Here is a 24632-nt window from a genome sequence, read left to right as displayed (position 1 = left end):
TTGAATGTTCATGGGCTACGATAAACGACCTCTGGGCATGCAGCAGATGCATTAGGTGTACACTAAAACTTTTTATTGCTGTTGTTTTTGTGTGCCATGAATGACAACTCCAAATTTATAGAGGCATGCCTGACTAAATACATACTAATTGCATAGCCCATTCTGGAATAGACAAATTTCAGCTACAAGTGACAAAAATGCTTGGTTTTCAAAAAGAATAATCTTTACTATGATAAACAGCCGTGTTTAGATGAAAAAAGATTACATCGTACAGGATTTGAACACACAGCTTTCACCTTGGTGTACCAAAAAACAACCACCTGCTTCAGTGTGTTAGTTGTTTTACTTGATGATCTCTCATGGCATACCAGACTGCCAGTGTCCTAGTGTCTATAATAATGGATATAACAAGAATTTAATGGAGTAATAAGGATTTATAACACTATGTTAATGTTTAAGATAATATGGTTAATATTATAGTAATGTCATTTAGTGTCACAAATGTCTTGACTAATTCCACACTGTTAACATGCTGTTGGTAACAGTTTTAACGTCTTATATCTATTGATAAATAGGTAATTAAAGGTGTAAGAGAAGAAAACCTCATTCATATTGTTACCTATTCAAAAAAGTTAAGATTTGTCTCCTTTGTTTCATATTTTGCTTTATAGTAATTCAAAATGGTGTTGACTAAGTCCTTTGCTGTTGTTTACAAGAGAGGTAATATAATTCTAAAATGGTATCATCATGTAACTATTTTAATAGAGATTATAATAACACTTAAATTTTAATAAAAAGTATGGTTATTGAATCCTAGCACATTTTATGGTTGATAGAATACAGCTTGCGATGATAGAGGACATCACATAATAGAATAAAACTCTTCATCAATCGTAACTATAAGAATTAGTCTTAGTAACAAAACACTCTAAAGTTAGAATTATATTTGTTTTATGGCTACTTTAAGACATTAAACAAAATTCTACTAAGCATTATTTAAATTAGAGTAAAATAACAACCTTCTCACTAAATTTCAGTTAGTCGGATGTAAGGGCGTGGTTTGGTTTGGCAGCAAGAGAGAGTAGTTTATGGCCAAACATCCTTTGTGTAACGACAAATTGCCTTTTTTAGAATTGAACCTCAGCCTGTTGGTCACGAGTCAAGCACTCTAAATCATAACCATGGCTGCTTTAGTTAGATAAACCAATTACTAAAAACGAAAATAAAATAACTGCTCTAGATTTGTATTTCCCAAATGCCTAGACTAGGTTAATGACACAAATTTTTTCATAATGTTAGCTTTACCGGCTACAAGCTTTATACATTGTTATACAATTATAACAGTTTCCATATTATTAAAATTATGCAGAAATTAGCTAGTCATGTGAATGCATGGTGCTAGTTTAAATCCAACTTTGTGGCAGAAGCAGGCAACTCCAAAGTTTGTATGAAATGCGCCAATCTAGTTTGCATTTCAGTTTCATGCACAAATAAAAATATTCCTTTTAAGTGAGATGATTACTCCAAATTGCCATCGTTATTCTTTCACACATGTCTTGTGCTCTCCAGATAACAATGTATGTGACAATCAGTCAAAAGCGTAAAACTAGTGGCCATTTTTAAAATAGTTACTGACACAAAATGTAACTGAGATTATATTCGTGTCTGATTTTAGGCAACTTGATGAGTGTCTTTTTTTGCACTTTTTGTCCTCCTGAAACGGAGAGTGAGTAGATTTTAAGGTTTACATGAAGCAGTAAAAAGGTTAATAAAATGTTCGTGCTGGTCAAAAAGCCAATAACCTGGGAATTGGATATTTTTCATTAATATATTTTTTTAATATCATCTGATGCAGTTCAAATCAGTATGTCTCAATTATTTTCTGTCTTGCCCAACCCCCCCCCTTCCCCTAGTAAGAAAAAAAAAACATCTTGATCACCAGCCATGGCTATTTATAGTACCAATTGTCTATAAAATTGTTATATGCGCACCTCTGCATAACACTGTAAACTTATGGCACTTATTGATGTTAAAGAGAAGTAATGAAAGAATAAAATATATTGAAATTTACAACAAAGAATATTTTTATTAACTCTAGCAGAAAAGATTGAGTACTTCATACTCCTGCTGTGTGCGCGGTGTGGAAGCTTAGTTCAAGCAAAATGTCTACACCCCAGAGCAAATGTTCCCTGCACACACTCTGACAATAAACGCTCCACTGCCTCCTAAGGTCATGGAGGTGCAATTGCACTTTACGTTAGGATAATAGAAAAATCAAAATAAAACAATAACAAATGTGCTCTTCTGGGGGATCCTTGCCTGCCTTGGAGAACAGGAAGGGGGGCAGGGGCGCCCAACTATTTAAGAAGCACTGGTTCAAGTTGTCATGAGCTTGACGTGTTATAAGACAACAGGCATGCCAGCTAACTCAACTGGTAATGGCAGAAGCTTTTCAGCAGCTCATATCGATACTACATGTATATCGATTAATAAAAACCCCTGTATGTTGTTAAATGGTTTTCAATAATATTCAATATAACTTTTTATACATATTAAATACTATCAAGTTTTTTTGCTTTTATTTATTATTGGAAAGCAAAACAATATTAATTTATATTAAATACTGTTTACTCGAAATTACTGTCTTGCGCTCAACAATTGCATTCATTCTGTTCACACTAGGACTATTTTTAGTAGAGTAGCGTGACGTCTGACATCATCAGGTGTGCCGACAGAGCACTGTGCGCCATATGACATCATCAGGTGTGCCGACAAAGCACAGTGCGCCATATGACATCATCAGGTGTGCCGAAAAAGCACTGTGCGCCATATGACATCATCAGGTGTGCTGACAACGCACAGAAAAAAGATCTGCACAATTATAGTGAATTATAATATGACGGTTGATTGGTATGAATGTTAGAGCGTTAATCCACCATGCTGAAATTTTTCAGTTCAAATCCCATACAATGCAATCTTTTTTCCACATTCAACCATGGTTTTATTCAATTGGCTTTTGAAATGTACGAAATACTAAACTATAAGATGTTCCAATGTGGAAAGCTTTTAGTCGGCAAACTAGTACAAACTTATCATTTTTGTACTTTGGTGTAATATATAAATGAAACCTTAGAATAAAACATCCCCATGCCATATAGATAGTTACCAAACCTTCACAGTACTGGCTGTTTTGTAAGGTACAGAGATAAACCCATAGAAAGCGAGCTATTAATATTTAGGATATTTTCTGGTTTAAAAGCGTACAGATAATCTGCTTAACTTGAAATATATAATCTGACAAGAAAAGTTCTAGAAAAATGAATTATTAATGGCTGGAGGTCAAAGCAAAAGCTATGCATTTTGTTTTAGTTTGAAATTGAAAGGTTTATTAAAGGATTGATCAATTTTCTATGCGAACATCTGAAGCTCATACTGTGCTCCTGAACACGCCAAAACACATCTACTTGGCAAAGTATTCATCGTTAGATAGTTTGACCGCTAAAAGGCAGCACCCTTTGTCCCTCGACGACTTGCAGCTTTCCAACGACTTGAGCTGGCCAAGTCTAAAGGAAAGCATAAATAACAAAACCAAAAGCTTAAAAGGAAGTGTGACAGAGTAAAACGAACTCATTTTGTGGAGATGGTTACAGGACAGATAAATTTAGTGCAATCAAGAGTAACTTTCATGTAAAACAACTTGTAACTTTCAGCCCTCTGGCACAAGCAGTATTGCTAACCAATCCCAATAAATGAATCTAGTAATTACTGTGTATAGCCAATTATTAAATTAATTAGCGAAAAATGTTTTAGAATTTTACTGTATCTGCATCCTTTTCCAGTGCACTAGACCCTTGGCAAACATTGCTTAACATTCTGAAGTATCATCTCATATACACAAGCTGATCCTGGACACTTTTAACAACTTACAATCAACTGTGGAAGCACTTGGAATAGCGCAATGCCTTTTGAACTAAATATCATTTTGAAGCTCTAAATGTGTAGAATTCAATGGAAAAAAACAAATCAAATAGAGTACATAGTTTCTCACAGGCTTTCCAAAAAGTGATGGTTCTCTAACACAATTAAAATAAATAGATTAATTATGCAACACAAAATTGCATTTTGTAACTAGAATGGAAAACAGGCTCAGTGTGTTGAGCAAATGTTTCGTAGCACTTTCCATCTTATTTCTGGTTTGTGTGTCCAGGCCTATAGAGTTCCACCTAGGAATTCTTTTGAACTAACTAACTTACACCTGTATATTTGGTTTATGTTGGACATTCTGTACTTCAAGGCACATGCTGCCAGAGCTCACATTGATATTGAAGTGGAACAACAAGTGTGTGACAATCAATGTGGACTCGTCTTTGTTCAGAAGTTTAACAATTATAAATTTTTAAAATCTTGTCGCTAAAAGTTTCGATTTGAAATCTATTCTAAATTTTGTTGCAGACAACTTTGCGCTTGAACGTTGACGTGTTTGAACTTTTGTCGTTTTCAAACAACCAGTTGGTCATAGCTCACCAAAACATGGGCCTTGGCTGTCAATTTTTTAGGGTGTTACTGGCAATTAATTTCTCTGCAATTACATGTTGAGCCAATTATAACAAACGTAACCAGATACTGAGCCACCATTAAATATTGGAGCAAGCGTCATTTCCTGTCAATACAGTCAATCTGTTATATCAAAAGTCAAGTGCATTGGAATAAACAATTAACACCAGATGTTGAAGACGGAATTGCCGACACAAAAAATTAATTTAACCAACACCCATTGTAAATGCTTTGCTTTTATTAGACCCTGCTGAATGTAATATGACAGCTTGTGGATTTTTAATGATAAATTGTTTAAAACAGTTGCATAATAAACTTGAAATATCTGGGAGGTACCAGGATCTGACTGGCAAAATTTGTGGTCAATAGGTTGACGGCTGCTCAATATGTATGAAACAACTGAGCCCTTCGAAGGAGTCTTAAAAGAAATTGTCATAACGTGTTTAAAAAGATGTTAAAATTAAAAGAAATTTAACTGAATATAGCACTGCAGAGTCTCATAATGAATTAAATCTATTGTAACAGAAGATTTTCATTTTACGTTCATAAGAATTAAGTAGTTATGAAAGAAAAATTAAAACGACGATTTGTAGGATATTAAACAGAATATTAGGACCATTTTAGCTACTAAAAATGGGTCATTTTCTTGCAACTATTGTAACGGGTTATTCTGCATACCATGTTTATATTTAGCTAATATTTATATATAATAAATATTTATGAAATATACCGTAATTATTAAATCATTTCTAAATTTATTCTAAATAGAATACAGCTTGTAATGATAGATATACTGTAAGTATTGAAATTCTTTCGTAAAATTTGAATTTTTACATTCGATGCGTTGGTCCAGTATGTTTTACTGGTGTACGAAATGAACTGTGCTTTAAAGTCACGGTGTGCAAGGAACAAAACCAATACATTGCATGAACTCACCAAAATTATATCTTTTTATAAAGACATGATCTTGCTAATCAATGCGACTTCTGCTGTTGCCTTTGTGAGATCTCTACCAAACACATGACACTGAAACTGGGTTTGAGTGAACCCAAGTTGGGAACCATTGCTTCAAAGACAACACTGCTCGAGGCATGCAAACGATCGACAATCACTCATCTTTACAAAAATTCAAAATGTTTTAGCAGGTGAAGATTGTATTTATAAACATACAATAATATTTACAAATGTATCACGAGCAGTAATTAAATAATACATTATTTTAAAAGTCTATTGTGATTACCTTGCCATGCGCACTATGTTCAGCAAGGATACCCTGCTCCTAAGTAATACAGCTTTGAATACCCGCTTTGAAAAAACTTGGACTAGATCGACAATCCCGGAACAGAGAACATCTGTTGAAGGATTGCCGATTTTGGCCACCAAAAATAATGATTGACAAAAAAGTCCCTGAGCTAAATATGACAGATAGACAAGGGAGATAACGGCTGACTGGGAGATGGAAAAAGGTGCCAGATCACGGCACATCATAGTTTAACCGCATAAACAGAACGTTATTAGCAAAGGACTATAAAAAAAGTTTACTTATGTACATTAAGTATAAAAAGCAATAACAAAGCCGAAGGCACAACAGTTGTCTATAGTTATGTCTAACAGTCGATGTCTATGATAAGCAATTAGCTCTTCGCATAGAGTTGTCTCCAGGTTACATTATGTTTCTGTAGAGAGTCGGTGCTGATGCAGTTAACAGCTCGCCTTGAGGTGCAGATAATACCGGGATTACTTAAAATGTCATGAACATGCTTGGAACTCAGGCTAAACTGGATACTTCGTCGTAATAACCAAAATCTCTATGTCAATAGCCAACATAAATGTAACAGCCACATAGCGGTAAACTATAAAACATAATTATATGGAAGAGAAACAGCAAAATAAAAAAATAGATGCTAGATTGAGATAAGCCAGATAATAAGGCAGCAGATACAACATTTTAGCAGCTAAACTAGGACAAAAGAATTTCCTGAGGTAGACATTACGTTTTAAGAACAGCCCTGAGTGTCGGTACGAATGAGGAAGACAGTATTACGAGAAGAATATAAGTACAAACTTTGACCAGAGTTGGGATTGCAGGCTAGATTTCCATCCAATCAAATGCTTAGTAAGAGAGAGATTGGCAAGACAGGAAGAGCTGAATGAAATAGTGACCAGAAGTTTAAATTGTGCAAAAATAGTACGAGAGCCGTCATCAAACGCCCGTAATGTGCAAAGTCAAATCTGGTGGATCACATGAAGATTCTGAGTCTAAGCAGTGATAGCCCGAGGACTCTATCTCTTTTTTATGAAGGGTTGGAGGGGTAGCAGGTCTCTGCGAGTCGGTGAGGAGACTGTCGCACTCACTTCCTGCTCTCAGACGGCCCTGCTTGTCAGAAGCGTCAATAGCATAATCAGGATCCCCACTCCACCTGCAATAAAATGTTGCAAAAATATAACCTTGAAATATAATTCGCTAGAAAAAAACCATGATAATAAATATAAAATATAATTAAAATGTCTATTATTATATTTAATATTATTAAATTACCATAATTAATATGTTAGTTTATTACGCAATCCAAATGTTTATATATATATAAATGTCTGTATGAACTAAGTGAATGCCGGGCGTTGCCTGGGCAATAAAAGTCTTTGCAAAAAAATTTATTTGTATTTAACATAATTATAACAAAATTTGCCATTCCAACTTTCAAACTACATTTATGAGGAAAGTGTTTTGTGTAGTTGAAATAATTTAAGAGAGAAAATAAAATCAACTGTAGAGGTTTTCAAACTTTGTCAAACAACTGTACCTTTCAAACTTCATATCATGAAGAAAATGTTTTGGTTAAATAAATTAGGAAACCAAATAAAACAACTATAAAAGTGTTTAAATGTCAATGTGAAACAGTTAGCAATAGCTAAATTAGCCTTACTTGCCTTAGAGCCTTTGACCTTGAAGCTCAAGCCTTACTCACCTTTCAGGAAAAACTGGTTGAGCCGATGTCCCACTGTTTAAACTGAGACTAGAGTTGATGAGGGCACCCCCTTCATCATCATATTCTTCCAAATTTTGTGAGCTCCGATGGTCATCAGCTACCCCATCGATACCACTGTCCTTACCGGAGGTAACCTGGCAAGGAAAATATATATTACACAAGTGATCTACTACATTCACAAGTGGCAACATAATGTTACCACCACAAGTGACAAAAGGTGCGAAGTGCCATTGACTTCTAGTAATATTACTAATAGTGCTAGTACAGTCATACCTCTACATACAAGTGCTCAACACGGGAGGAATTTGAGATACGAGCTGAATTTATAGCAAGTTTCTTCCTTGAGATACGAATAATATTTGAGATACAAGCCGGTTGTCGATGGTCACTATATGGCCAGGTATGCGAGAGGCTGCTTTTAAGAACAGCATCGCTCAGTCTTTATCAGCAACTCAGTATGAAAAGAGTTTTTAAAAGGTAAAAGCGAGGCAAAAAGCACATAATCGGAAACAAATACTAAAAAAATATGATGATGAAATTAAAGTAAGTTTAATAAAAGATTAAAACTTAGCTTCAAGTATGTGTTTAGTAAACTAAATTCATTGAAGTTAAATTCAAAGTTTTCATTACGTAGCATCACAAAGATTTTGCTCTCAAGTTTCTCAGACCCCAATTATCGACAATGTCTGTCTCGAAGGTAAAAGCTCGATTCAATAGTAAACATAGTGATGCTATATTTTATTGCGGATCAAAACAATTAAATAGGTATTTATTACTTTGCTAGAGTAGGCACTAAATTATAACAAATAAAAACATTTTTCATCATAATATCCTTTTTAGGTGGTTTTTCATACTATGGTAATGGATTAATTTGTAGTTCAATATTTTATATAGGAAAAAACGTTTTGTGATACGAGTAAATTGACATACAAACTCAGTCCTAGAACGCATTAGGCTCATATGTCAAGGTCTTACCGTTAATACAATTAGTAGTTAGTATAACTACAATCAACAACTTTGAGATTCCGTTACTTTCGAATCGGGCGAGTTTGACATTTGGTTAGTAATAATTTAGAACAAATAGCTTTCTAATGGAAGCTAATAGTTTCAACTCTAAATGTATATGCAAGCCTCTCTCACGCACCCAACTATGTTTTAAGAACTTAGGCTAAGGATGCCAGATTGGCTTTGGGAGGCCAAGCCTCTGTCTAAAACAGGCCTATAGGATCATGTTGCTTTCTAGGCTCATGCACATGTATATATACCAGGGAATATAAAAGAGTTTTTTTACCATCTAGTGGTGACCGTAGTGAGTGTTTATATAACTTTCATCAAACAAAATGCATCCACTAGCCGCATTTGTTATTGAAATATTAGAAAGTGTTTGAACCGGTTGTCCCAAAGAAAGCATTAACCTCTGTCACAAGCATATCTTTACACGTAAATGACACGTACTACTATTGAGATGCAATGACACAGACTCATGAGAATATTCTAGAAGTCCTACCTGATTTGAAAGAAAAGCCGGTGAGTTGAAAACAGTGAGGGGCAGACTATGCTCGATGTCCCCATTAGCGAGAGTATCGCGAGGCACACCGACTGACAAGTCATGGTTGGATGTGTCGACGGCAAGCGGCTGCTGGCAGCTGTACGATGAGCAGGAAGACTCAAATCGAGACGATCTGTTACGACACTGCCTCAATATCCTTTCCTCTCTTTTGAATCTGCGTGGTTCACAATAGAGAATCAACCGATCAACTTAGAAACATGTTGCGTTTGAACTAAGTCAAATTTTATATATGCTTTTGTGTGGCCACAATAGACAATATCAGGGCTAACATCTTGAAAGTGTTTGCCTCGCGAGAAAAATACTTTTTGGGTAAATGCAATATGATTAGAAGTGTCTTTTATAATCACACCCAACTAAAATATAATAAAACATTTATAATAAAACAATTATTTCATTTCTACTGATAAAAATGAACCATACAATGCAGAACCTCTTACCATTTCAAAACCCACAAAAAACCAAAATCGCTGTTTAACGGTGGAATGACTAAAAAATGAAAAGAACGCCCTGTCATATTTTAAGCAGCCCTGTTTTTACTCCTTTTATTTAATCGATAAAATCCATCCACAATAGGAAAATGGCTCACAGTTCTCTAATTTGAAATGTTTTGTATGCTTGTCTCTCACCGGCACTAACGCAGGATTCGGTAATACTCACCTTTTCCTGGCTATTAAACAGATAAGGGCGGCGATGAAAATGACCAAGACAGAGAGGGCAAATCCAATGATGACCCCGAGCTGTGCATGAGTCAGGGATAACTTTCCTCTTAGGTTTTCCCGAGTTACAGTCGAACCAACATAGACAGCTACAAGCAACGCCACATGAGATATAATAATATCCACTATAGCGAGTAGAAAACCAAAGAAAATATTGAAAGATTGTTATCATTTCTAGAATTCAAAATATGCTGCTTGAGTAAAAAACAAATGCACGAATTGGGGTTTGAACCCAAGCAAAAAATAATAGGGCAACCACAACAAAAATCAGTGACTCAGCAGTTTGATAACAAATCAAACAACAGATAAATGTTTTCGTGAATTATATATCTGCATCAGTAGTTAGCAAGCCAACTACTGAACTATCAGTAGTTAGCAAGCTAACTACTGATAATATCTGTGATCAGAAATTAGTCCCAGTTTATGAAATCGACACACTCAGTTTAATACTTAATAATAATACTTTACTTTAATACTTTAATGATAGTTGTTCATAATAATTTACACATTACACTGCAAGGGTAGGAGCTCATGACTCAGCAACCATAGTTTTTTTGTGGAATAAAAAACAACCTTGGTGGATTTTATTATAGCGTGTTGACTCCTAGACAGGTGTCTTCAGCTAGAGAAATTAGGCTAACTTAATTCCGTACCTGTTGAGGTAGTTACCATAGGTGGTGTCTTAAACACACAGGTGGTCACCCCTCCTGTTCCCTGACTGTTGATACTGCTAATATTGACTGTGTAGCGTGTATCAGAGAGCAGACGAGGGTACTCAACCTTGAGAGAGTCACCAGCCTCCACTGAAAAAGGACAACAACCTCAATTAAGTGTTGATGAAATTTAAGTAACTAAAGATGAAAGAGAACTTATGCAGAAAAATTTTAGTAGATGTTATCAGAAATTTGCAGTATTTTTTCCATTAGTTTCAATTGTTTTTTATGTTCGAGATGATCTGATTGCCAGGATGTTTCAAGATTGAAATCAACAAAACTTTATCACATTTGAAACGCTCAGAAGAGAAATGCGTGCGAAGTGACATCACTAGTTGTTATTGTTGTTATAGTTGATATCGGCTATTGTGTTCAAGTTGAAGCATTACGTGTCTCTATTCTGTTGGTCTCTTTGCAACTATAGACATCATAATCACACTTTCGCTTGATCTGAGGATTTTAACTGCGATCAAGCTTTGTCGATTTTGATCTCTAAACATTCTGGCAGTCAAATCACCTCAAACATCAATCTGGTTTATGCACCCCAAATGCTAGTTCTCAGTTAGTCAAACGTCCCATAGTCGAACATGCCTACCATTTATAGTTGTGACATTAACTCGAATCCATGCGCCATCTCTCCATTCAAAGAGCATAACAACATAGAGGTTTATGTTGTGTCCAGATTGGCCTTTGCTCCATGTGAGCACTGCAGGTCGATTGGGAAATTTTCTCGTGTCCATCATTACGTCCTTAGCATTGAGAGGGGGACCAATAGTGTAGTTGACTATATCTGAGAGTTTGGTGATGTCACTAGTGTTGGTGAAGGCGATCACTTGAAACTCGTAAGTAAAATCAGCCTTCAGACCCTGTGAAATTGAGAACACAGGCTATGAAAAACTACAGTGAACATAAAATAAAACAAATGAATATATGAAGATACAAGCCAATAATCGATTTGGAGTTATGCTCTCCATGTAAAGGAAACAATACAGTGAGCTGCACTCTGTCTGGCAGTGAACAGTCACCTCTGAGATGTACATCTACACAATGTAACAGTAACATTTCTAACTTTTCTACAATAGACATCTATTTCATTACAGTGTATCGCAATCACTCAGGCTTTAAACTGACTTCTATACAAAAAGCAAATACCTCTACTACTGCTCTGTACTTGTTTCTGACTATAAATGCATCTCCCTCGGAGAAGACATCAGCTATTGCTGTCTTCCAGCGCACCAGGTAGTTCACCTCACACGTTTCATTTCTGTGCCTAGCGCTCCAGGTCAATTCCATTGGGTAGCCGAATGATTCTACAATACCCATTATGGCCTGCATTAGAATTCTGTTAATTTTATGAGCTTTTCTCTACTCCGAACCATAAAGAACTCTAATACAGATGAAGGCTTTAAATACGAATAACAGTTGAAGGCTTGAAAGACGGTAGGTATTCGTGAGGTAGACTTAATTATTGCTATATATCTTGACAAAAACATTTTTTAAAATTATATAGAAAGCAACTGCGGTTTTTAAACGACCACAAACCATTACACAAAAAAGATGCTTCAACAATTTTGTGGCTCGCAGAAAAAAGTTAGCTAAAATCGAATCGAAAGAAAGAACCGACTAGTATAAAATTATATTTCATATGAAAGAAAACAAACCTTTCCATCTTCATGAAAACTATTTGACAAGATTATGTTATTTTAAGAAGACTGTTAGGTTCCAAGTTTAACATCGACTGTTCATAGTAAAACCTTTAGAAAATTGATTTTCAGTTGATAGTTGATTGAAGCGAAGTGTCGATTTCAAACAAAAATTTATGATTAGAGTTCCTAGACGAGATTCAACACACATAACGCCTTAAGGTCCAAACACACTAGGCGATTTTATCACGTGCATCATGAGGCGTGTGCCTAAACACATTTGAGCAATTCACCAGTACACGATATAGTGAGCACGTTCACAATCTGCCAATAAACTTCCGTATCATTAGCTTCTTCGTTTCTTCTTTCTTAGTTGTTAATAAATTTAGGTAAGGCAATATGGCGCTGTCTAGGCAACAACGTAAACAACTTTAGCTTTTATTCTTAGGCTTTTATTTCACGGATTGTACACTGCAAGACATAAGATAAAACGATTCTTGTATTTTTAACAGTAATATTTTACGATTTTTATATATAGTTCACTTTGCAGTAGTTTTTTACAATTAATATATTAAATATTTACCATTCTCAAAATGGTCAATCTGTGCAAGGATTGACTTAAAATGTTGGTTTTTAACTGTTTTTTTTGTAATTTTTGTGTGTTATGTCATACAGGACTGGGAGTGCTTTTATTAAATTCATGAACAATTCAGTGTTCGTTCTGATGATGTTTCAATCGTAACAAAATAGCAAAATGTTGCTGTTGTACGTTGGTGAACATCGATAAGAAATAATTACCCGCCATTAAATTGCATTCTGAGAAGAACCAACCGATCGAAATGCATCTCGCTAGCGATAAAGTTGTGTAGAGAATGTCTAGCGTTATCGCTGAGCCAGTTCTAGCGCAACGCAACATTGCGCTAAATATCGCCTAGTGTATTCTCACCTTTAAAGTGACAAACTTCATTGATCTAGCTGTTTATCTCATAATTACCAACTAAAAACTATTGATTGACATAACTATTGCCCAGTTTATAATTCTTGTCTGGCATAAATTTGAAGTTATTGCCAATAAAGTAACAGAGAAAAAATTCAAATTTTACTTCGCCACTTAATATGCCCTGAGCAGACAAATCCAAACATTGGCAAAAATTGTGTGTGGCATACAAAGAGTTGAATTAGATGTGGAGTTGTTTACACAATGATACCCTCAGCTCAATCTAGCTGAGCAAAGGAGAGGCAACAACATTTGTGGTTAAATAACTGCAATTTCACATTTAGACAGAAAATCAATACTGTTGCCATGAGCAACACAATGACAAACGAAAGCATGTTTTACTGACCTTCACCTTTGTAGGGGGATACCCGGACATCAACTGGTGTCGATATAGCCTTACACCATCGATCATAATGAACAATAGCTGCGGGACAGGGCGTCTCACCCACAAGTGGAGCTAGCACCACATCACATTGATTGTCTATAGAAACACATAATGAAAGCATGAATACATCGTACTTTTATTTGCAGTGAAACAAGCTCCTCTAGACTTGTACTTGCCTAGAAGAAGCATGTTCCTCATGTATTCTCATGTATCAAAGTCAAACATTTATAACCTAAAAGTTAACGCTTTCGCTGCCTAATTAATTTTTTTACCGAAACATAATTACATATTCGGTAAAACCTAATATTTGACCTAATATTTCGTATAAATTGTCATACCTTTTGAACCATACGGTCTATAAAAATGTTTTGATATAAAGTTAGTCCAAATAAAATGTTACATCAGTTATGTCATAAAAATGCCACAAATGTGTTGCAGAAACACTGAGCATATGCAAGTCAGACGAATTATCTATATTATTACAGTTTACGGCATTATTATTACTGATAAAGATGAAATGATCATTCTCAGTAGAACTATTGTTCAATAAAAATCACCCAAAGTCCATAGATCTAAAATTAGTGACAATTTTTAGCTGTAATGTGTCTTACACGACTGTCCATTGCTTAGAAGAAATTAAAATAAAATAAATTTTTGCAAAGCGAAACTAGGCTCAGGAAGGTTTGTAACCAAGTTTTCTATTGGCTCAATGCATGCAGATAATTGTTTCCTTTTGTTCAAGTACAGATACAATAAGCTGATTAATTAACTAGTTACTAAACAGAAACAATTCGTACAAAGCCTTCTCAAGTCGCACCATACGGCTCTTGGCCGTCCGGAAACCCTTTGCCGAGCCATATTCCACAGCGAAAGAGTCAATGGGTGACAGTATAAAAAACGTATAACAACTAATAGATAGTCTCAAATAGAAAGTGCAAATCATCATATCTAAGTCTAATGCTTACATAGACACAACTTTGAGTAGTTCATGTTTCTCCGTGTCTAAATTTGATGCACTACTCGGCTCTGTTGACATAACCACATCCGGATGACAAATGACAAAGCATCTATCATAACATTATATCAATCCGAGTCCCGGTTGTACTAAAGCACTACCCATACCAACTCAAGCTGTGATATAACAGCAAACACTAACAAACTCCGTGTTACTTACCTCAGTAAGTAACCTTACTCGCTATTACTTGCTGAGGTAAGTAACACTAACATACTCCGTGTTACTTACCTACTCCTTCTATTGGAAAGAACTGATCCTCCGTGCCTACGCTCACCAGGCTCTCACGGAAATCACAGCGGTACCACAGGTAGTAGCTGCTAGCATTAGGGTAATGAGTCCAGAAGAGCATAACTCCAGTTGATCTCTGCCCACGCACACTAACAGTTGCTGCGGGAGCAGCATCTAAAATATTTTCACACGCAGAGTTAACCATGGAGTTAATCATGGAGTTAATCAGAACCCTGCAACTACAGTAGACACTCGTACAACATAAATAATCCGTTCCGGAAATGTTTACTTTTTTTGATGCTCGAGGTGATCTGATGCCAGGATGTTTCAAGATTAAAACCGACAAAACTTGATGGCGATTAAAACGTTTCAATAGCCGCGATGTGACAGTGATGTCATTTCACATGTGATTTTTTCTGAGTGTTTCAACTCTTTCGTTACTGCGCTAAAATCGCTATTCTGACCAAATTATTTCACGCGGTTTTTTGGAAATTTGATGTACTGCTAGTGTTTATGCAATATCTCGAGAATCAATGCAGATATTTTCTACTGTAAATGCATCTTATTCAGAATCAAATTAAATTGTTTTAGTGTAAAATTGTTTCGTGAATTCCACTCTTGCAAAATTTCAGACGCTTCCTTTGCATTGAATGAACGCGGTGAATTTCTTATTGCCATGACGATAGCGATCTGGCTTTCTCGTTTTGAAAAATGATTAGAAATGAAACCGCTCAGCAAAATAGTTTTTAATTAGTTGCACGTGATTGGCAACAAGGTTGTTTTGTAAGAGACAAAATTTGATTGGTCTAACTAATGTGTAGGCTTCGTTATGGAAATAAAAATGAAACCCTATTGATAAGCCGAGCCGATACATCGGCTTACGGTAGCGAAAGAGTTAACCGAGATCAAGTTTTATCGATTTTAATCTTAAGATGTCCCGGTAGTCAGATCACCTCAAACATTAAAAACAATCGAAAATGATAGAAAAATACTGATACTTCCTAATAAAAGCTACTAAAATGTGTAATTTTCAAGCTTTGGTTAGAATGGTTCTTACTTACAAGGAGTTGTGTGCTCAATCCAAGAATTTAACAATTCCTAACAGCTACAGTGATCTATACTTGCATGTCTCAGACATAGATGAGTTAAAATGAGAAAAATTGTTGCTCACCTTGAAACTTGGATCGATCCACATACAGCTGCACCTCCTGCCTATATCTGATTGGCTCTGGACCTGTCTCCACTTGTATGGTCAAATTTTCTGATTCACTTCGAACTGATAAACATACAAGCACAATGTCAAACACAAAGCAAAACACTGCATTAGAGTTATCCCCTCTTGAGCTAGAATACATACAAAACTTGAAAACGGATGATAGGATGTTACGAGCTTCAGAAGGTAAATATATTCAATTCACGATGTCTATGGCAGCATCATGGATGTGGTTGGTGGAGAGTCATATAATTGCGTAGGGAAAACATAAGTATAAATATCATAATCGTCTGTCTCGCGTTACGAACAGCCAATCAATTGAAACAATGATAACCAGTCATAAGATTGAGAGAAAAGCTAGTTAGCATTTTGAATCTATTTCAGTAACCACATTGCGAGTAAAAATTTATAAATGGCCAATAGCAGACAAAAAAATTAACACACGAGAACAACTGTTTTCTAGACCACTAAGTATAAATAGATATATATACAGTGAAACTTGGATAACTCGCCCTCGGATATAGCGAACACATGGTTAACTCGACTGGATTTGCTTGGTCCGTTCCCACGCAATGATAAATGGCTCTATATAACTCGAACTCAACACTGTTAATTCGAACTGTTTTTTGCCCAACGGCTACAGAAACAGTTGCTATCCCTTTAGAAAATCACTTTATTCCAAGCCATAGAGGTAAACCTCAACTTTTCGTAATTCATAAGCGTCATTACTACCTCCATCGGCAAAATATTTTTGTCAACGACTGTTCTAAAGGTTTGGTGAAATTTGATTTATACTGTTATACGATGAATAGCACGGGCTAGCCGGGTCACGGGCGCAAGGATTTTCGCCGCGCACATACAAAACAAAAAACAGCATGTTGTTTTTGTTTTGTATTTGCGTGGCGAAAATCCTTGAGTGCGTGACCCGGCTAGCCCGTGATGAATAGATTTCCGACGTGGATTCCGTGTTGAATCAACGTCGGAATGTTGAATGTTTAAAACATTTTAAAAATTGTGGTAATTAAACGTATACGTTGTCTTAGCTAAAAAAAACTATTCATCGTTTGACCTAAACACAGAATACGTGTGTACATTCAATAAGTATCCATTCAAAAAACGTTAGTGATATACAATGTACCGTAAAACCTCGTAAAACTTTTAATTGAACTGCCTCGGAGTGTTGCTCTTAACGAATGCCAGGTAAAGTAAGTTAATCTTTGCATAAACTTCAAGAAAAATCGGCAAAATTGATCGTGGGTAAAACGCTCAAAAGAAAAAGATGTCTTTTTTTTTTAGCATTTCAGCAACGATCAAGTTTTGCCAATGTCAATCTAAAAAACGTCCTGGCAATAACATCACCTCAAACAACAAACCAATCTCAAGCGATAGAAAAATCTCTATACTTTTTGATAAAAACGTTTTAAACTTTACATTAGAAGCATTTAATTTGAAACAAGCCATTTGTGCTTTTGATTTATATTATAGTTTGTATATGTTCATGTATCTACTAAAAAATAAGCAAATACATGGACTTGTGACAATGCTCTGATAACTTGAACACTCTGATAATTCGAACACTTTTGCTCGGTCCCTTGAAGTTTGAGTTATCCGAGTTTCACTGTATATATATATATATAATATATATTTGAATATATAAACACACAAATATAAAATATTAATATATTCTTATAAATATACAAATATTATTGATGTAAAAACAATTTATGAATACATATACATCAACAAATATGGGCCTACATGTATAAAATAAAACAAATATTCACAGATATATAATATATATAATGTATACATAAATAAATAAAAATAAAACTTAAAAAATTGCAAGTACATATAAGCTAGTGTTGAAATAAGTAACTAATGCTAATCTGGAGTTGTTGTCACTTTACTTTAGGCCTGAAAACTTATTCACTAGATTTATATATATTGAATTTTATTGTGAGTAGAAAACCGCAGTGCTCAACATAAAATGGAGCAGTATAAATTAGTAATTAATTAAATAGAGTACTTATCTAATTAGCTAACAAAGATAAGTACCCGATCTAGGACTTGTTAATCAATAGTGTTAATCAATATATGTATATAAATTTATACATACATAAATTAATATATATGGCTTATACTAGAATCAGTATTGATCTACCCTGGAAACTGCTTTGTGCATTGGAATTCAACAAACATAAGAAAAAATGATATTTCTTGCTGCAGCTAATTTGGGACCACACAGTCAATTGAGAAGATAACTCCCTGTTTGCCAACACAGAGACGTTACCTTGCTCCTTTTGTTTGCCAAAAAGCTCAAAGTGAGCATTCCAGTGATATGTAACCAAGGACATTTACTCTATACTTTTTACTGTACAATCCCTGATGTTACCAAACGATCGTGTTGTAAGAGCAATTTACAGTAATATTATATATTCGCATGACACGAGAGAGCTTCCTGACCTGGATAGATGTAAAATGGTTGTTGACTTCTTAGCTTTATGACACCTTGCGGAGATATATCAGTTACTATTTTCAGATTGTAATACGCAGCATCTTCAACGGGTCTCCACTGGATGAGAACGATTGAACTAAAGTCTGTTGCAGTCAGGCCCAAAGACTCTATATAAAAAGATCGCATTATGACAAGCTAACAGCAGACGGAGAGTGCATCAGAGTATCAACAAAACCAACATACAATATTAACCAACAGCTGTGATTGTCTGTTGAAAGAATGTCGATTTCATTTTATTTATTTTCAATTTATTTAAGATTCAATTACAACTGACAGAAAAATCCTTATCTGTAATATTCCTGGTTTCTTCTAGTAGAACGGCAAAAACATAAAATTAAAAGGTAAATTTCATTTTATTCAAATACTGGGCGATTTCCTGGTAATAGAATCATTACCTAATGAATTTGAGTAACTTACCTAAAAAGCTGGATTTTGAACCAGCTCAACAATCGTTACAAGCGTAATCGCCAAACGTGCTAGTTATTAACCCCAAGCAACTGCTTTAAGCGCGAGTATCTTAACCATTGTAATTACTATTTGTATTACTATTAACCCATTGTATTCTGTGGAGCTTAATGGTTAAGTTTGCTACCTCTAGATCTGGAGGTCCCAAGATCAAATCCAGTGCGGCGCAGATTTTCCATTGCCAGATTTTAATTGCTAAAACTGGACACAGGGTTTAACAACAAGACAAAAAGACAAACACCGAGATTTATAGCAGTAGATAAAACAATAGTACAATGGAGCCTTACCATTTATAGGAGGTGGAGTTGTTTCCTCATGAAGTGCTAAGGCAACAATAGGAAGGCTCTTTCTGCCTCCTCTGGAATTATATGCTATCAGGTATATCTTATAGTTCTGATAGAGTACTTGTACTTCAAGTGTCAGATTGCAGCATGTTAAAGCACTGCCTTCACATTGCCGACACATGGAAGGCTTTGAGGCAAGCTCGACCTGCACAAAATATGTACCTTTTAAAACACTCGCCAACTTTGAAACAAATGACATCAGTCGAAAAAATATTTATTATCAGTCGAATTATTTGCTTAAGAACAGTGAAGTTTTTACAAGAAAACAATAGAATTCCTAAAGCTATAATAGAGTTAACCTGCGTATATAGTAGTTGCTATGGAAATGAGAATACAGGCAATAGAGTTATCATTAAACAATAGAACTATCACCAAAATAATAACCTTAGTAATCCAACAACAAAATGACTATGAAAATAATACAGCTACCACAAAAAATGGAGTTAATATTACGACGATAAAAACAACATGGATGGAATAGAGTTACCACAATAGCAATATATGTAATATTAGAGCCATAGAAGTACTATGGAAACAATATGAATGCAATAGAGTTATCACTAAAACAATCGAGTTACTCAAGCAATAACATAGCTTTTATAAAAGCAACAGCAATAGAGTTACCACTATAGCGATAAAGTTATCATCATAGCGAAAGAGTTATCACCATAGCAATAGAGTTACCACCATAGCAATAGAGTTACCAATATAACAATAAAGTTACCCCTATAGCAACGAAGTGACCAGAATAACAATAGAGTTACAACCATAGCAATAGAGTTACCACAATAATAACAGTTTCTACCACAGCAAGAGTTACTTCCATAGCAATGAAGTTACCATAATAGCAATAGATGTACTACCATAAAAATAGAGTAACTGCAGGAGACATGGTGCTACCCGACATACCGTTGTGTGGCTAAGAATATCTGGCAAGCACCTATCCTCTGTGTAGACAATACTGTAGAAGTTGATGGGTAGGGGAGTCTGATCCACCTTCCAGTCTAGACGAACATGCAGCGGGCTGACAAACCGAGCACTCGTGAGAAGGGGTGTTTTTGGAATTCCGGCTACAAGTAAAGACAAATTTGAATCTATAAGAATTTTGAATCAATTAAAAGAATCATTTGAATACAATCATATGTATGAGTGTCCCAACATGATAACTCTTATATCATTTGAATACAGTCATATGTATGAGTGTCCCAACATGAGAACTTAGAGATACTAGGAAAACTGAGCAAATTTTTGCTTTGAAATACGAGCCTACGAGATGGTTATTGATGCGGCCGAGTTTGCAAGAGGCTCCATATGAAACCAGAATTCGGTCTTTCTTGTCAGATCATTCGTCGATCTTTCTATTGTTGAATAAGATTAAAATTTTTTCAAAATAGCTGGCTAAAAGTGAAGGCGAGGTGAAAAAGCCAAGCTGGAAGAAGCAATGGGAAAAAATTCAGTTATGTGTAATGTATATTTCTCAAAGTATGTGTGTGGATCTGTCTGTCTGTCATTCCATCTATAGCGCACGCCGATTATTTTACTGATGCGTTACGATGCTCCTGTTAGGAATATTCTTTGTAAGGCTCGATTACTATATCTGAGGTCAAAGCCAATTCTTCTCGTGCGGACAATTATACCGTCTCCGCATCGCTGTGTTCAAAGTTTTGATGGATAGCCTCTGGTGGAACAGAAACCATTTTTATATACACACTTCTATGCAAGAATTGTTATTATTAATTCTACTTATACAGGATTTTTATTTTGTTTTCTCAGTTCGTATTAATTGTATCATTACTGAATCATCTTTTATGGTAATCGCAACAAAACCGACTTAATTTAGCTATTACTTGCTAATTATTTTACATTTATATCTAAACCTTTTTATAGTGGCTTTATTTTTTTAAATTTATTGGACCTGCACGAAACATTTTCCTCATGATAAAAAGTTTAAAAGTTGTTTGACAAAGTTTGAAAACCTTAAGTTGTTTTTATTTTCTCTCCTAATTTATTTCAATTACACAAAACACTTCTCTCATGATATGTAGTTTGAAAGTTAGAATGGCAAATGTTGTTATATGTTAAATACAAATCAACTTTCTGACCAACAACTTTTTTATTACACGAGCAACGTCAGATAGGACAGATAGTGTAAGATAAAACTTACCGTACTTTTCGCACTATTAGCCGCTACATTTTTCTGATGTTTTGAGCCATGCGGCATATATAAGGGTGCAGCTATTCTGTGGCTTTTTCTTTCACCGCTAGAGAGCATCAACCTGAATCTCTGGTTAGTGTGCCTCTAGCAGTGAAATAAAAAACGAAACAATGCCTAATGGTACTGTTCTGTTAGGCACTAGGTTAAAAAGCGTCAGTTAATACAAAACTCTCACCGGAACCATTGCCTGTGTTAACTAGCAAAGTTGCTGCCGTATTAAAAATCCCTGTCCTGAGTTCCGCGGCCTATACAGAGGTGCGCCCTATGTATTGTTTTATTATCGTTTTTTTTAAATAAAGCAGATGCAGCTTATATAAGTGTGCAGTTAATAGTCCGAAAAGTACGGTAAATTTAAACTTGTGTTTTAAGCCAAGTTTGTTCAAAATGTATTTAAATTCTAATGACTTTACATAGCGTCAAAAGTGCGGCATACCAAATGTGTTACTGTTAAGTCTCTCTCACACCGCGGTTAGCTGCAGATACGCCAAATTTGAAAGTAAGAACTCTATATAGTACTGTACATAGGAACTCTATACAGTAGTGTACATAGAAATGTTACATGTTATTGCAGATGATGACAACTAAATAAGTATTTGTTACTGTGTAAGCGTAAGTACTGAATCACAACAATTAAAAATATGTTTTTCCCGTAATATCCTGTTTTTGGGTGTTTTTGTCAGAGTGGAAATGGATTATATTGTATTTAGTTAATTTATGTAAGAAAAACTGATCTAAAATACGAGAGAATCGACTGACACACAAGCTTGGTCTCGCATGTTGAAGTATGGCTGTATCTAGAAACACACAAAAATTTAAAACATTAAAATCAATATAACATGTTGGCCTTATGAACTGGATTGTTCTTGACCTATTATATATTCAGCATGAAAAATATTCTGCTTACTGTAAAGAGGAATTGTGAGTTGGTGGTAAACAGACTCGGTCCCATACACATTGCTGGCCATGCACTGGTAGAGCCCTGAGTCACTAGCTGATACTCTCTCCAATGTCAAGGTACCATCACTGGACATCTAGAAATAACAGAGATAAAACTATAAAAAGGCTGAAAATCATGAGAGTTGCCTCCCCACGCAACAGCTGGTTATAGCGTGTTTTATAAAGACTGGCTACAGACTTCTATAAAGAAAACTTCAAATTTGCTCAAAGAAATTGCACAAGCAGAATTATAAAACATCAGCATATTCTAGCACAATCAACATCCTATTTTCATTGAATGGGTAATCAGGTGTGATATAGTCGGAGTTATAGTACCATGAACTTTTGGTACGACAACTCCACCATGGATAATTAACACTAAATGAGAAAACTTTACGCACTGATAGATAGTCTCTGCAAATTATTAAAACCACTCATCGTAAAATTTTTAAATGGTTAGACTACTCTTTGACCACCTCACTAGAACCATTGCCTGTCCTAAAATAACTATCACAGTCAAACCTCAGTTTCGACCATAATCCGATCTAACAATGGCTGTGCGCAAAGCGATTTTTTGATATCTACAACTATTGTTTTCCATTATAATTAACACAAATAATTTAAATTTGTTCTAAGGCTAAAAACGAAATCATTAAACCAACCCTTTTACCATTTTAAACCCTAAGCTGTACAAACACGTGATAAAAAAGCAGGTAAAATGTGAAATACAGTGATTGTCTCAAGGAAATGTAATGCTAGACAAGGTTAGGTTGAAGAATGCCCTCTCATATACCATAAATAAATTTTTTTTATAAATATATGGTGTGTTTAAGTTTGACAAATAATATCTCACTAGAGAGCATGACAGAAACAGAAAATTTCAAAATTTTATTTTTTACAAATTTTAACCTAAAAATTAACTCATTCGCACCCAGGTGCGAGTTAACTCGCCTATTTATAACGTTGCTAAGCACCCAACGTGAGTTAACTCGCGACTGAAATCTACCGACTCCTTGCATCGTCATTTTCGAATTATCAAAAATAGTTTCTGATTAGTTAGAAAGAAAAATTTCTGGCCAATCAGAGGAACTTTAAATTATGCCTCTATGACGTCCCTGGCAAAAGTTATACCCAAATTAGTACACCCATATCAAAATCTACCAAAGCCGGAAATCACCGTGCCGACTCGAAATTCTATCGTTCGCGATATTTTTTTTTCAACTCCAGAAGTAAATATGCAGATTCAGAAGTGGTAAGACATTGAAAGACTGCATAAATTAAATTAAAACATTATTTTTAATGTTTCAAAGTTTTTATCAACTTTTAATTTGGCCAAATTGAATCGTTATGCTCAAATAAAAATGCAATCTTCAGGCTGCCAGCCGCAGTCAGACTAATGTTATCCTTCAGTTTCGATAGGATCATATTGATTCTTAGAGCTGTCTATGAATTCTGAAAAGTAAACAACACAGTTGGTGAACATATTTTTATTATTTGAAACATTTTTATGACGTTTTATTTGAGTTATATTGGCATATAGATTTGCTATGCTTATGTTTGAAGGATGATACTCGTGAGGAAAAGTTTATATTTTCATGTTCATGACTAACTGCATATGTATGAATAATACTCATAACTATGTATTGTGTGTAATAAATAAGTAATTTCAGTCAAACTTTGTATATTTTGCAACTTTTGTGGCGCAAATCTAACTTTGTTTGAGCAAATGACAATTTTTTCAAAATTGGAGATTTCCTGAAACTACCTTCTTTGAGGCACGAATTTACATAAAAGAGATATGAGTTGTCTATAGTAATATAATATAATTTGAAAGAAGAGACTTGGCTGGTTCTTGTGAAATTTGAATGAGTAAATTAACTCAAGTCTGTCTCCTGTAGTAGTAATTTGAATTACGGCAACTTCCTGAAAAATTAGCGGTATCTGGGGCTAATCGCCTAGAAATTAGTCGGGTGCGAATGAGTTAAAATAGCGAAGGCTAGCCTATGCAAAGGTGATGTTCTGAAAACTGATAAAAAAGGACAGTATCGAATCCCAGCAAAGATCGTATGAACTAAAAAGGCTCCACAAAAACATTTTTTCCTTTCATTTTTACCAGTTGTAATACACAAAAAA

General features: G+C 35.1%; 1 protein-coding gene across 2 annotated transcripts in view; it reads right to left on the bottom strand.

The window, feature by feature from the left end:
- Window positions 1-5696: 5696 nt before the first annotated feature.
- Window positions 5697-24632, bottom strand: part of LOC137396125 (netrin receptor DCC-like) — an 81895-nt gene continuing 62959 nt past the window's right edge. For both annotated transcript variants that reach the window (XM_068082282.1, XM_068082283.1), the window contains 14 exons: window positions 22468-22594; window positions 20258-20418; window positions 19292-19493; window positions 18488-18646; window positions 15983-16087; window positions 14812-14985; window positions 13530-13664; window positions 11696-11853; window positions 11139-11409; window positions 10484-10633; window positions 9772-9919; window positions 9052-9268; window positions 7524-7678; window positions 5697-6974 (listed from right to left, as the gene is read on the bottom strand). In XM_068082282.1, coding sequence (XP_067938383.1) covers window positions 6758-6974; window positions 7524-7678; window positions 9052-9268; window positions 9772-9919; window positions 10484-10633; window positions 11139-11409; window positions 11696-11853; window positions 13530-13664; window positions 14812-14985; window positions 15983-16087; window positions 18488-18646; window positions 19292-19493; window positions 20258-20418; window positions 22468-22594 — 2379 coding nt within the window. In that variant the 3' untranslated portion in view covers window positions 5697-6757. The remainder of the gene's footprint in view (window positions 6975-7523; window positions 7679-9051; window positions 9269-9771; window positions 9920-10483; window positions 10634-11138; window positions 11410-11695; window positions 11854-13529; window positions 13665-14811; window positions 14986-15982; window positions 16088-18487; window positions 18647-19291; window positions 19494-20257; window positions 20419-22467; window positions 22595-24632) is intronic.

This window comes from Watersipora subatra, chromosome 5 (assembly GCF_963576615.1).
Source record: "Watersipora subatra chromosome 5, tzWatSuba1.1, whole genome shotgun sequence".
Taxonomy (NCBI): Eukaryota; Metazoa; Bryozoa; class Gymnolaemata; order Cheilostomatida; family Watersiporidae; genus Watersipora; species Watersipora subatra.
This window is presented reverse-complemented; position numbering and strand designations above follow the sequence as displayed.